This window comes from Palaemon carinicauda, chromosome 5, assembly GCF_036898095.1.
Source record: "Palaemon carinicauda isolate YSFRI2023 chromosome 5, ASM3689809v2, whole genome shotgun sequence".
In the NCBI taxonomy this organism is placed as follows: domain Eukaryota; kingdom Metazoa; phylum Arthropoda; class Malacostraca; order Decapoda; family Palaemonidae; genus Palaemon; species Palaemon carinicauda.
Window position 1 is genome coordinate 91,056,397 of NC_090729.1, and position 15,830 is coordinate 91,072,226.

Consider the following 15,830-nt stretch of genomic DNA (forward strand, 5'->3'; position numbering starts at 1 on the left):
TGCTCCTCGATAAGGTTATGGACGTCAGCCTCAGGGACAACAAGCCCCATGGACCTCGCGATTGAAATTATTTCCTCAACATCACCCTCAGGGCCAGTATCATTAACAGTCTCGTCTTCGGTTGAGGGTTCGAAACCTTTCGAAGTTGCGTTCTGCCACAACAGCTGGCCACAGTTTCTTCCATGAGGAGTTCAAGGTGCGCTGTGAAACCTCATTCCAAGCTTTGTCGATCATCTTCAGGCATTGAACGATGTCAAAATGCCCCTTCCAAAATTCACGGAGGGTGAGTTGAGTGCTTTCGGTCACTTCGAAGCATCTTTTGAACAGATGCTTCGTGTAAAGTTTCTTAAAGTTGGCAATCACTTGCTGGCCTATAGGCTGGAGGAGAGGGGTGGTGGTTGGTGGCAGATAGAGAACCTTGATGAAGGAGAAGTCAGAATGAATGATGTCCTCGAGGCCGGGAGGGTGAGCAGGGGCATTGTCCAGTACCAGGAGACATTTGAGAGGTAGATTGTTCTCTTCTAAAAAGTTTTTGACAGCAGGACCGAAGCAGACGTTTACCCATTCAATGAATATGGTCCTCGTGACCCAGGTCTTGCCATTAGACCTCCAAAATACCGAGAGCCTATCCTTCATGATATATTGTGCCTTGAAGGCACGAGGATTCTCTGAGTGGTATATCAGTAGTGACTTAATTTTCAAGTCCCCACTGGCATTTGCACAAAATGCGAGCGTAAGTCTGTCTTTCATCGGTTTATGGCCAGGAAGTTTCTTTTCTTCAGCTGTGATATATGTACGGCGGGGCATTTTCTTCCAGAACAGGCCAGTTTCATCACAGTTAAACACTTGCTGAGGAATGTAGCCTTCTCTGGAAATTACTTTCTCAAACTTCTTGAGGAATTCTTCAGCTGCTTTCTTCTCAGAACTGGCTGCCTCTCCATGCCTGACGACTGAGTGAATACTAGTCCTCTTCCTAAAACAATCAAACCACCCATGAGAAGCCTTGAACTCTTGGGGGGGTTGCTGCGACGTTCCTACATCTCCGCCGTCTCTCTGGGCTTCCACGAGATCGGCCAAATTACTGATTGCGATAGTGTATCACCAGCGATTTCCTTCTCTTTAATCCATAGTTGAAGGAGTCTCTCCATCTCTTCGTTGATTGAGGTCCTTCCATTGGCAAGGACAGTTAAACCTTTAGAAGACTTATTTGCTTTAATCGTTTCCATGTTTTTGGTGATTGTATCAATCATTGACTGGTTACAGCCATATGTACTAGCAAGGGTAACGATGCGCAATCCTTCTTCATATTTATTATCTCCAGCTTCGTTTCCATAGTAATCTTCTTCTGACTTCTCCCTTTAATATCACTAGCATTCTTGGGACCCATGGCTAACGAATTAAAGTTGGAATTAAGCACTAAAATGCACAAAAAATACGATATCGCAAGCACTCACACGAGATCAAGTCTATACGAAGCGCACACGAGATTGTGAACTGAGCGCGCGATTAACAAAGAGAGAGAGAGAAGCAGCATCTCTCTCAGGTATTGTGGAAGGGAATTCGGCCAATAGCGTATCGGCATCTTAGTGACGCCGTGACGCCGACCAATAGCAGATCACCTTCTTAGTGACGTATGAGCATGGTGGTAGGCAAGTGACTCGCACAGTCGTTCGCGTAAAAACCGCCAAGTTTGAATTTTGGAATTCGATGCCGTGAGGTGGGGAAAATGTCATAACGAGGGGACGAAAAAACATTGTATTCCACACGTAACGTGAAAAAAACGTAAGCTGGGGACACCGTACCCTGTGGGTCTACTGCATATATATATATATTATATATATATATATATATATATATATATATATATATATATATATATATATATATATATATACATAGATAGATAGATATTTGGGCTCGGCCATGTCATCCTGATGGAAGGTTCCTTTGGGTAGCTTTCTAAGGGATATTTGCTACAGTGATACTCCCAGAGAATTAACCATAGGTCTCCAGAATTCTAACTCCTGGCATGAGTATCCTTAATATATCTTTAAGGATATCGCATGATATCAGGGGACATATTTTTTGATACGACACATAGCAATCTTCACCGTGAATAGATTTAACTCTTTGAGGGGGAAGAGTGGTGAATGAAAGGGGATCCATTATCAAGGTACCCGGTGGACCTCCTCTCCGTACTACTACAGCCCATCATTCCTTTAATCTGTAGCATTTAAGCTAAGTGCGCTCCCATGCTTCTTTCGGTGTCTGTTATTGATTTTGGAATACTATCATGCAATCTCCAGCATCTTTAGTTTCTGGAAAGTTGAGTATTTAATCTTTCCTGTGTATAATTTTAAGGCTCCCTTCTCACAGTTAAATTCGTATAATATAAGTGTGTTTGGTTGAGCGTAGCTGACACTGGAGGCGGCTATTTTGAGACCGCTGTTGCACGTCATAAATGCATTTTATTCAGTCAGTATTGCGACACTCCCGGTTTTTAGCTATAAAAGAAAACTTTTTAGCTAGTTAGGTAAATTATACTAGTGAAAATTTTGCATATATTATAATTATTCCTCTTCCGAAATGTAACGTTGCTTTCGTATACAACGGGGACCCCCGGTGGTACTAACCTTGGCTGCGGTCCCCCTCCTTATGTATACATTAGTAAAGTAATTCCCATTGTTTTACCTCATCGTATCATTCCCTATTAATTTGGATGGGGATACATATCCTCTAGAATTTATGGATATGGTTTGTTACTTTTCTCTTTTTTAGAGAAAAGAGGCTAAACCCTTCCTCCCTCCCTGAGCCACCTCCATTACAAGCGGCAACCCCTATCTTTCGTCATCGCTGTCGAGTAGTAAACTCCGGCTTGACTTGGATAGTCTTACACCGTCTGTCTTCTTTGCTGCTGAGTATCCCGGCTTTGAAGTAAGACAGTAGCTCAGGGTGTTCTGTCTTGCAGCCGACAATTTCGCCGACAGGGGAATCTTTGTTCCTCTTCCGCCCATGACTTCATCGGCACAGGAAGCCATGCTTCCTTAGTTTACAGCCGAAAATAGGCGGCATACCTGCCACCCCCTTTCTCCCCTGTGAATAATAAGCCCCTTGTCCCTCCCCCCTCTGTCCTTTAGTGTCGGCCTAGCCGTCACAACATTCTTTCACCGGTATTCTGACAGTCATCCCGGCTTGCCGGGTTGATTACATTGCCGGCCGGGACCCTACCAGCGGCTGCGGTTAGGTTGCCGCCTCGGCCACTTCCTCCTTATGTCCTCTTTCACTGCAGCTGAATGACCACGGGTGGAAAGACTGAGCCAGCCCTGACGGCTGCCGGTGGGAAACCCATTATACTGTTGAGAATTCTTCAGTCCTCTCTTGGCCTGCCATCCACAAACCTTGCAACCGGCAGTACAGTTGGCGGTAAAAGCTGTGGCTGGATGGAAGCTACAATTGGATGCATTCCTCCCATTCCATTAGAACTCTCATTCTGGCAAGGAGACAGTAGGCGGCAGTAGCCCTCCTACACTTCTAATTATTGTGCTAAACCATAATAATAGGAAATCCTCCTTTCCATTCTTTTTCTCTCTACTAGCCTAACCCCGGTAGTATACTGTACCAGTAAAACTACAATCTACAACAATACAGCACTTGGTAAAACTACAGTATATAACAATACAGTAGTACAAGTATTTCTAACATACTCTGTGTATCCTATCACAGTCTATTGTTGGGACCGCATAACATGTTGAGGTTGAAGTATTCCCTCAACACCCTGATGAATCCTTTAATTATCGGGACACTTATGAAACACTGTTCAGTATTATTTTACTGGTGGAGAAGTTAGTATAAGTATTCTCTAACTCCGGCTCTACTTAAGGGAGTTGTTCCACCCTGTATTTTCCCTTAAAAGGAATTTAAATATTAATATTGACGGAGGTCTCAGCGATTGCCTGGGAAAGGAAACACAGATATGTGTCTTTCCTATTTCGTTTCTAGCTTAATATTCTAAGCTATTAAATATAATAGTAAGTATTACTATTAAAATATGCTTTTTTATCAATGATATAAACAACACTATACTCATTTCACCCTTTTTCCTTTACAGGAGGAGCCAATGGTGACGTGCAGTTTTGTTTTGCAACCACAAGAGTAAGGACTTGTGGGCATACGATGTGCAGTTCTCATGCCCCCTGCTGCATCGTATCTGGATCTCTGAGGTACTGGGCCCCGAAGGGTTGCTCCAGCTTGTCGACCTTGCTGACCAACGGCTTTGGAGACGATATCCCTGACACCTCGGAGTCAAGGGATTCAGCAAGGGAAACCCTTTGAAGGTGGGTATTAGGGTTCCAGAAGAACTCTCCGGACCTTACCTACCTAACGAATCTCTTGGGTGCCTTCTGTTCCCTAAGGCTCAATCCAGTGCGGTAGTGCCCCAGGAACAGGTCCAGCCTCCCTTCATTGAACTGAAAATGGACGGGGACATAAACAAGGCACTGAAAGGCATGGACATCCACCAAGAACGGATGTCGGAGGTGTCCATCGACACCGAACAGGACCTACTGCAAGAAGGCCCTGAAGAAGAAGTGGTACAACTGCCCACGGAGGAAGAAGGATCCGTTTCGACGGTGACTGAGGACCCCCTGTTCACTGTGACGGCATATCAACCTATGCCGTCAACCTCTTCAGCCCCGACTCCCCCAACTGACTACACAGGTCGACAGGAGCGAGGCGCTCCTAGAGTCGATCCAGCAGATGTTGGCAGTGTTCCGGAAGGAACAAGAGGAGATAAAGCAAGATCTCAAAGAGACGAAGAGAGAGGTAGGGAAATGCCCTGGCGCTTCCAGGGGCTCTGCTAAGCCCCTTAGAGTATCTGACCTCCCTCACTGATCCGAAACCAACCCCTGGAGGTATACGGAGCTCATGCCTATGGTGAATGAGAAGCTTTACATCTCCGAGAAGTTGCGGGCCAAACCCCTTGAAGATCTTCAATTCTGGCCCAGCTTTTCAGCATACCCAGATTGCTACGTGAGACTGCGAGATGAACCTGCATCCCGCGAGGAGACAGTACCCAAGGAAGTCATTGGCTTCGAACATGACAAGGTACAAGCCATCCTAACCAAGACCCTAAAAGGAGCCAGATGTACCAACTCCAAAGTCTCGGCATTGAGCAAGAGGCACCCAACCTTCCTTCAGAGCTTTCCTCTTTTCGGCGAAAGCCCTTGACTGTGTCAGGAAAGCAGTCGAAGAGGGCAAACCTTGCCCAGTCCTAGAGGAATGCAAACCATTATCTCTAGCCATGCCTACCTGCGAGGAGAAGTGGAAAGAAATACATCTAATCTTCTCCGTCTCGAAGTTGGATCCGGAGATAGCAGGCCAGCAGTTCAATGAGAACCTTCCAAAGTTGCCAGACCTTCTTTTGAGAAGGGAACAGGAGACGAAAGAGAGACTTGCCGCTTCCTTGTCTCATCAAATCTGCCTGGAAATGTGTGCAGGCCTAACCAATGCCCCAGACATGTACATGGTCTTAGCCAAGTCCCACATGGGTACCCTTGTGAAGGACTTATATGCCTTAGTCAGGTCAAGGAGGACCTGTAGAGAGCATGTGTTTGCCGCAGCAATGGTAAAACACGAACCCAGAAAGCTGAACTCGTCATGCATCTGGGGCAAAGACCTTTTCCCACAAGATGTGGTCGAAGAAGTCATTGCCAAAGCTGCCACGGAGATTAGGAACCTTCTCCAAAAGTGGGGCATGTCTTCAGAAAGGAAATCATCCTCAGACAGTGGTCCCCAGCCTAAAAACAGAAAGGCAAAGAGATCACATAGACCTGCACAACTTCCGTCCGTGACCATGGCCACAGTGCCTCAAATTGTAACCCAGCCGCAAACCACCTTCCAGATGGTCCGTCAGCAGCTGGTGGCACAGTCACCGGTCTTCAGCTCAGGTTTTGAGAGGCTCACGACTACCTTTTGTCCCTACAAAGGTAAAGGACCAAAAAGAGGCTCCTCCGGAAACTCCACAAATGGTAGGGGAGGACGCGGTCACGGAACCTCTAAGCAATGAGAGGTTCCAGGTAGGAGGCAGACTTTTCCACTTTCGGGAGCGTTGGACCTTCGATCACTGGGCCCACAGCCATCACGAATGGACTCGGTTGGAAATGGAACAAAATTCCACCCCCTTTTCCAGAATTTTTCCAACACTCCACCCCCTTGTTGGAAAAATATACCTCAGAACTCTTGAACAAAAAGGTAACAAGGAAAGTGAAGTCCATCAGATTCCAGGGAAGGCTGGTCTGTGTTCCCAAGAAAGACTCGGACAAACTCTGAGTCATTCTAGACTTGTCTCCACTCAACAAGTTCATTGAGAACAACAAGTTCTGGATGCTTACCTTGCAACACATAAGGACCCTTCTACCAAAAGGGGCGTACACGGTCTCAATAGACCTGGCAGATGCTTACTGGTACCTATCAGTCAGTCGCCCTCTCTCCTCCTACCTAGGATTCAGTATACAGAAGACAAAATATGTCTTCACAGCCATGTCCTTTGGGCTAAACATAGCCCCAAGGGTATTCACAAAGCTAGCGGATACAATCGTCCAACAACTATGCTCTGAAGGAATTCAGGTTGTAGCATACCTGGACGATTGACTGGTGTGGGCAGTATCCAAGACTACTTGTCTGCAAGCGGCCGGAAAGTCTCGCCTTTCTCCAGCTCAGAAGTTCCAATGGTTAGGAATCCATTGGAACTTACAGTCACACCATCTTTCCATTCCACTAAAGAAGAGGAGAGAGAGAGCGGGATCTGTCAAGAGACTAATCCTCACGAGGATTTCAAGACGCCAACAGGAAAGAGTATTGGTGTCTCTCCATTTCGCAGCAGTAACAGGCCCGGTGCTGAAAGCTCAGTTAAAGGATGCGTCACGAGTCTGGAGAAGATACGCATGAAACGCTCGAAGAGATCAACGAATGTTGACACCGACCCGATTGCGCGCGCTATTAAGGCCGTGGTCAACAGCCAAGAGCGTAGCACGGACATTTCCCTTGCAACCACCACAACCATCAGTGGTGATACACACAAGACGCCTCCCTGGAAGGATGGGGAGGCCATTTGCAAAAAAGGAAAGTGCAGGGGAATTGGTTGCACCAGTTCAAAACTTTTCACATTAACATCTTGGAGGCTATGCCAGTCTTTCTAACGAAGAAACTATCCCCTCACAGAGCAGTCCACATTAGACTGGTCTTGGACAGCGAAGTGATAGTAAAATGTCTAAATCGACAAGGCTCGAAATCACCTCACATCAATCACGTGATGTTAGCCATCTTCTACCTGGCAAGGAAGAGAAGATGGCACTTATCAGCAGTTCACCTTCAAAGGTTCCGCAATGTGACGGCGGATGCTCTATCCAGGTGAAAGCGGATAGAGACAGAATGGGCCTTAGACGCAGACTCATTCTCCTTCATCTCGGAAGAAGTCCCAGAACTGCAGATCGACCTCTTCGCAACGAGCGACAACAAGAAACTACCTCGTTATGTAGCCCCTTACGAGGACCCTCAAGCAGAAGCGATAGACGCCATGTCTCTTGACTGAAACAGATGAAATCGGATCTACCTGTTCCCACCAACCAATCTCCTGTTAAAAGTCCTCGAGAAGCCAAGATCCTTCAGAGGAACAGCTGCAGTGGTGGCCCCCAAATGGCCCAGAAGCAATTGGTTCCCTCTAGTTCTAGAATTGAAACTAAAGCTGCTTCCTCTGCCGAACCCAGTTTTATCCCAACTGGTTCAGAAGTCGACTGTTTACGCTTCATCCTTGAGAACCAACAACCTACATCTCATGATTTTCTCTCCCTAGCAGCGAAGAAAAAGTTTTATCGACTTCATCGAAGAATACAAGTCAAGTTCAACTAGGAGACAGTATGAATCGTCTTGGAAGAAGTGGGTTTCCTTTGTGAAAGCAAGGAAACCGACAGAAATATCAATGGACTTCTGTCTTTCTTTCTTCATCCACCTACACGAACAAGGCTTGGCTTCCACCACAGCCTGTAACATGGTCGTTGGACAAAGTCTTGCGCTATGCTTTGAATCTGAACAATGAGGATTGCACCCTAAAGGATCTAACACAGTAAGTTATATTTCTGTTTGCTATAGCCTCAGGGGCTAGAGTTAGGGAAGTAGTGGCCTTATCCAGAAATGAAGGTCATATTCAGTTCTTGGAAACAGGAGAACTGAATCTCTTCCCTGATCCTGCCTTTTTCTCCAAAAATGAGCTGCCCACCAAAAGGTGGGGTTCTTGGAGAATCTGCCCTCTGAAGGAAGATGTCTCTCTATGCCCAGTGGAGTGTCTTAAGGTCTATCTTCGAAGAACTTCAGACTTCAAGGAAGGACACATCTTCCGAGGCGAAACCTCAGGATCAAACTTATCTCTAAGACAACTGAGAGCGAAACTCAACTACTTTATTCGCAGAGCGGATCATGACAGCACACCCGCAGGTCACGATCCAAGGAAATTTGCTTCTGCGTTGAATTTCTTTCAACACATGGACTTCGAGAGGCTCCACTCATATACGGTGTGGAAATCATCCCGAGTCTTCTATAAACATGCGAACCAAGTGCATGAGGTAAAAGATTTTGTGGTGGCGGCAGGTAGTGTCATACAACCTGTCTAGTGCTGCGATGAACAGTGGACTGTTTTGGGACTCAACAGTGCATCGGGTGCATAGGTATTAATACCTTCGAGTGAGAATCACTATGGTGATTAATAAACTGTTTTATTCAGGTGCAGAATCTAACTAATAACACCACTGCTGTGTGAACATTTGAACACAGTGTTGAAGCATATCCAACATCTGAGTGAAACTGGACAGGTTTAGCTTCACATGCATCTTTGTGGCATTTTTACAATGAATTCATATATGTATATTTTTCCCTTACAGGTCAGAAATATATTTAACCATGATGTTTTTATATGCAAGGTTAGATTCCTACTTATGATGTATACATTGACAATTTATTTGCTTATGAAAATAAATATAAAAATGTATCTGTGTCTTCTTTTATCCCTCAGTAAATCAATAAAAAAGAGTCCAGAGTTTTAATCAATTCCTTTAAATAGAAATCTTAATGTTACCGATGTCCAAAGTACGAAAAGGTAATCTCTAGAAGGTTTCCCTTGTGTGTTATGGAGATAACAAACTTTGAATCCTTTTAGTCGTAGTCGACACTTTCCTTGTAGGGGCCAGGAAGCCCTAAGCTAGTTCCAAGCTTGGTGGATATAACAAATGACGGTAATGTCATATATACGAGTCTAGTAGACCATATAAGGAACTCATTCAAAGTAAAGGTGATTATACAAACCCTCAGATATAGTACTTTCAAGTTAATTCTCTGGTAAGCTTCCGTCATGACGACATGGCCGAGCCCAAAAAACGGATTTTGAGCAAAGTGAAAAATCTATTTTTGGGTGAGATAGCCATGTCGTCCTGATGGTCCCACCCTTCTTTCTTAAATGACCCCACCAGAAACTACTCTATCTGCGGCTATTCCAGCTTAAATGCAAGTTAGGAATGATGGGCCGTAGTAGTACGGAGAGGAGGTACCTTGATAATGGCTCCCCTTTCGTTCACCACTTTTCCCCCTCAAAGAGTTAAATCTATTCGGGGTGAAGATAGCGATGTGTTATATCAAAAAATACGTCCCCCGATATTCATATGCAAGTTAGAAAAACAATGAAGTCTACTTTCTGGAATGTACGAAAGCACAATGCTACTACGTATGCTTATCAAACACATTTGCAATTTATTTTAAGTTGCACCTGAAATGTCATGATACCTCCGGGAATCGTTAACTTCAGGATGCGAAACCAAGTGGTCCATCCTCCGTGGTTATAGAAGGGAACCTTTTCTCTCGGAGCCTCTATAAAAGTTAGCCCAGTGTTTATTTTAACCCTGGAGAAGAAGGAATTTTCTCGGGTTTGGCAATGAGAACTCCTTACTCTGCATTAAAACTTTGGCCATCAAGCTGAAATGAAGTGAATTTCCCATTTACGTGGAGCTCTTCATACTCACACGGGTGGTGAACCGAATTGTCTTTTGAGAGAGATTACACACTATCCCTGGATATTAACAAAGTCTTGTGGTTCATGGAAAGGGCACTTTTGTACATTTGGGCTACTTCACACAGAAACCTCCCCTCAAAAGTTGGTTTTTCTTGATTAACATAGTCTACAAGATAATCTCTCCTTTAGTGTCGATCATACTGAGCAATGGGTGACAAGTCTTGTCTGCCCTTCATTCTGAACTAATAGCTAAAACCCAGAATATATCTATTCTTGAAGCCAAGATTCATTGCCTTATTTCACAAGCCAAAGAGAGGGAACAGACAATCAGGATCAGCTACTTCTGGGTTTTTATCAGGCCGTTTGACTGCTATCTTAAACATACTTATACATTTAGACCTCTCCTACAGCGCCTTGTCCTCATTTCGAGGAGAGTGAGGAAAGAGTTGACTTAATACAATCTCCTGGCAGACGGTAGTCTCTGACTGCCCATTCGCCAGTTTCACCTCTTGTTCCTTGAGAAACTTGAGGTAAGCACCTTGTCATTCTGTAAGAATTCCTCATGTGTCATAAGTATTCTGGTAGGCATGTGGTAACATCAGACGATGTTTACCACCTATTGCTTGTGGGAATTAACCCACAGGTCTGTAGATGAATTGCGTTACGGCCTCTAGTAACTACAGTACACAGTTGGTGGTATCACTACCTCAGCTTCTTTTCACATTATGTAAGGATTGACTGGCTCTTTTCCTTTCCTTTTATCTTAACCTTTACTGGGGGCACAGCATCAGGAACCCTGTCAGGAGAATTTGATTTGCCACACACTCCTTGTGAGGGAAGTGTTTAGTAACTAGGCAGACACATTACATTTCATATGCCATATGGCATGAACCATGCAAACCTATTGGATACTACTGTGACATGGTTGGAACCAGGCAACCTCATTAGGGCACCTTCTGTATGCCTTAGCATTACGACAAGAGATTTTCTGCTCAGTGTTCTTTATTGCACTGGCCGTGGACCCAGTGTTATAGTCACACCACCGGTGCACGAGGTATAAGGTACCTGAACTCTTGCTACCTACATGGTCCAAGTTTAAGAATACAAAGATTAGTTTTCCATCCACTTGGGAAGGGGACATCCTCACTCCTAAGGATGAGTTTCCAATGTAAAGGAAGATGGGTTTGTATTTTTTGTAGGAGCAAATGACAAATTTAAATTTTTTTTTTTATTTTCTTAACTATACTTGACAAACCTGAGTCCTTCATGCATACTTTCCCACCATCACTATCCACCTAGAAAGTCTGAGCTGCTTTTGAGTGACTACCTAGGGAGCAAGCAAAAGCCCCAGCAGATAAATACTGGCCAGCTACCTACACCTTGTTATAAAGTTTTTCTTGCTGTATTCCAACTTCACTGTTGTTTATTCTCCCATATAAATGTCTCAGTTTTATATAGTTAGAAAAATACAAATTACTTTTAAAGAATTTGACTTTGTTTTCATTTTGAAAGTAAAATTTTTTATCATCATTATATTCTTTTCATCCTTCTTGATGTAGTAAACAGTAGATTTGTTGATGCCGCAATGGCATCCTATGTCCGCATAGCTTCTCCCTCCTTAAGGATGTCGAAGAATTTTGTATTCTCTGCTGTAGTAAGCATCTTCCTCCGATGCTTGCATTCACTGCCAGAAGCCTTGAAAGGTGCAGAGCCTTTAGCTGGCATTGTAGGAATCGAGAGCCATTCACACTTTTAGCCAAAAATGTAAAAAGAAAAAAGGAAAAAACCCACATCGCTGGTAAAGATGCGGAGCGATGTCAAGTATGCGTAGAACTATACTGGACAGCCTGGGGTACTGAATGTTGCAGTTTGCTACAGAGTGATCCAGTGGTCTTGGGGTGTACTGTATACGCGGCTAGAATACCGATTAGCTGACTCTGGGTGGTTGTATGTCCTCTACCAACCATTGAATGCTTTGTATGAATCCATCTGGGCAAGGTAGGCTACTCTACTCACACTTCTCGAGTTTCGTTTTCCTTGCAGATCCGTTTATTCTTTGTTTCACCAAAAGAACAATGCATTTTCATCTTCCATACAAACGAAACCATCTGTATACATTACGTTCTCACTGTCAAACCAAATTTCTGTATTTGTATTTATGACTGTTTAAACTGAATAATTGAAATGTAAAACCTGCGATTTAAAGAGGAATCTGTGATATACAATTACATATAGTTATTTATAAATCTGAGATGTACTAACAGCCCAATAGGTGAATCATGGTGAGGGATTACTATAGTGATATTCAGGGATGAGTTACGTTTATACATTGTCTGGTCAGGAAACCTAGAGTATCAAGCTTATTTGACTCTTTGTATATTGAGCACACCACTTGAGTCATGGTGTGGGAGAGTTTTAGCAGGAAGGGGGTGAGTGGGCTTTGTATATTTTACTGAAAACTAAAAAATATAACAATGAATAGTGATTGTTATGTAGATGTGTTGAAAGACATAAACCTGTCCCTTATCTCTGCTACTCGTAAGTGACTTTCTTACCTTGAAGGTGGTTCATTATTTGGTCGATTGTGTTTTGGGATCAGTGAAGCCCTGGCCTTATTGTCTATTCTAAGTTATTACTTCCAACTCCATCAATTTCTTGCAGACTATATAAAATGTGAGGCAGTCAAATACTCAAAACCCAAAGATCAATGGGCACATATAGAGTTATTTCTGCTTGTATTTTGCCTATTAAAGTAAAGGTCAAGTATCTTTATTACTGTATTGAAAAAATCACAAATATGATTTTAGATAAGTAGTATGTTGCCTAAATAGATTGTGTTTCAAGACAACAGATGTTATGTATTGTCCTGATTTTGTCCTTTCTTAATTCAGTTAACTAGTTGGTCAAGGTTTGTCATTGTTTAGTTTGCAACTAGGGTTGTAGCTTAGCAAGTAATAATAATAATAATAACAACAACAACACAGAGAGGAAAGAAAGTCTTGAATATTTTTTTGTAATGTATTTAGATACTGTAGAAGGGTATTGTGTCTGCTACAAGGCACAATTTTTTTTGTATATTATACTGATATTTTTTACAGTGTTTGTTCCTTGATGTCTTTGATTTTCTAGACAAAGTAGGTATAATGAATGTTTACAAAATTTTCAGGAGCTGAAGTCTATGAGTCGCTTACACAAACTGGATGGGGTTGACAGCAACTGTAAATCCAATAAGCATTCAGAAACTCCATCAAAGAACAGGTATATTTGTTTATATATTTGTTTTTATCCATTTTATCGGGACAAGCTAAAAAAAATTCCTTTCTGTAGCAAGTCATAACAGTTTCATTGAAATATGTGAAGGAGTGAATGCACGTTGAAATATATTTTGTTGCCATGGACAATGACCTCAGTAAATCCTTCAAATTAGATTGTGTGAACTATAAATTTAAAAAAATTTCAAATAGGTACAAAATTGAATGCAGATCAACTTTCATTTTAGAAAGCATTTTAATGAACACATCTGTGAAGGTTCTTGATGCATTATGTAGTTTACCTTACTACAAATAGTGTTTGAGTAAGGAGAATTATAAGCTGTATACCTCTGCTAATCATGTTAGTTTTCAGAATTCTTTAATTTTAGAATCCACTTGTGGAATACATAGGGGACTTAGTCTATAATATAGATTGATTGTTCATTTATATTAATAAATATCTTATGAATAAGAATACATATTGTTATTTCCATGAATCTTACTTATGAATAGGAAAAGCTTTCAAGTGGAATTAACAAATTGATGTCCTCCAGAAAAAAATTAATAAAAACAATATCCCACCCACTGTCGTACTATCCCCCCCTCCATATCAAGTTGTCAATGTACTTACCAGTTACTGAGAAGCAAATGTCGTTTGGGTATGGTGTCGATTGGGATCGCCCTGGAAAATATGTAAACAAAGCATAAGATTTAACTAGTCATCCTACAACTTAGACACCTCTAGCTTCTGTCTAAATCAAGTGATATTTTTTATTGTTTTTGTGTGTTGCTTGTCTTTTCATGGTTGGTTTTCTCTTACTTTAATTCTGTGCAAGGCTTAAGTATGTCAACCATTGTCATGTACCAAGATATTGTCTTAACACGTTGACTGCGATTGGCAATGTTGTGAAACGGCCCAATGGGCGTTCTCTTTAACCCCAATTAAAATCAGTAACCAGCTAGCTATTGACGTGAGAATTGTTATGGTGTATCCGTAAGGTAAGCCGAGTGCTCAGCCAGTGTAAAATGCGTGACTTTATGTGGTACACTTCGCCTGACATAACAAAAGTCTTCATTACAAGCGTTGTGTACCTAATATGGACATAATACATGTGGTCATATATGGCTCATGTCGCCCAAAACAATTAGAGATAGTTCTGCTGGCGTTGTGTGCCGAATATGGTCACACTTAGGGTGTTCAGTTATGGTGCATATCGCTCAGACTGATCTAGGGAAGTACCGTGTGCAACATGTACCAGACGTGGCTCATACTCGGTGTGACTCTAAAAGGCACAAATCGCCCTGAATGATTGCAAGCGTTACTACGCACATGTATGTACATGCACACACAAACACACACATATATATAACACCTTTGTATGTTTTCATATGTGCACATAAAATTTGTAGTACACACGTGTGTATATAGGAATATATATAAACATACAATTGAATATAATACATATAAGATGTACATACATGTTACAGACACACACATTAGGAAACATATATACAGGCTGTATTTTTGGCAATATAAATTTGTATTTTGCATAGATAAAAGTATTTACATACAAGTAAATTATTTAGGTCGTCTTCAGTTATTCATATACATCTGTCCATCTGTATACGGTAGCCCATCGTTTTGTACCTGTCTATCCATGTACAGTATATACATACATACATACATATAATCACACTTATGAGAGAGAGGAATAAAATGTGGAAAAGAACTCTTCCTTATGTCTGTATAAGAGAATATATTATAATATAAAATACTAGAAAATAAGATAAAGGAAGTAACAGAAAAAAGGAATGACACACATACATGCACAAAATGGGTAGTATATATATATATATATATATATATATATATATATATATATATATATATATATATATATATATATATATATATACACACACACACATATACATACACACACACACTTGCATATACGGACTGATATACAAATTACCCATTGTCCCAATATGATGAAAAATTAACATCCCAGAGAATATTTGAATTCTTGCCTTCCTTTTAGTACCATATGTATGTATGTATATTTACTGTATGTATGTATGCATATATATATATATATATATATATATGTGTGTGTGTGTATATATATATATATATATATATATATATATATATGTGTGTGTGTGTGTGTGTGTGTGTATGTATGTGTGTGTGTATGTATGTATGTATGTATGTGTGTGTATGTGTATGTATGTAAGTATTACTTTCTCTGTCATTTCTACTTATTCCTTTATATTATAAATATATACACACTGTATATACGCAAAAGCTACTGACCCCAAAGCCAAGACAAGAAGGCTTTATCGTTCCCGTTATGAGATACTGTCACAAAATAAAGGAAGTTCTGTAGCTCGAAAGAAAGCACGAAGAGTAAACACATAATGTGAGAATTGTGAGGGTAAACCTTTCCTTTGTCTCAGTTGTTTCAACTTGAAAAATTCAGTTTGAAGAATATAAATTTGTGTATTTTATTGGTTTTTCTTATGTA

At 41.6% G+C, this 15,830-nt stretch overlaps 1 protein-coding gene across 3 annotated transcripts in view; it reads left to right on the plus strand.

Annotated features, from left to right (window-relative positions):
• Nipped-B (Nipped-B cohesin loading factor) overlaps positions 1 to 15,830 on the plus strand; it is a 625,968-nt gene that overhangs the window by 163,089 nt on the left and 447,049 nt on the right. For all 3 annotated transcript variants that reach the window (XM_068373859.1, XM_068373861.1, XM_068373860.1), the window contains exon 7: positions 13,218 to 13,309. In XM_068373859.1, the coding sequence (XP_068229960.1) occupies positions 13,218 to 13,309 (92 nt within the window). The remainder of the gene's footprint in view (positions 1 to 13,217; positions 13,310 to 15,830) is intronic.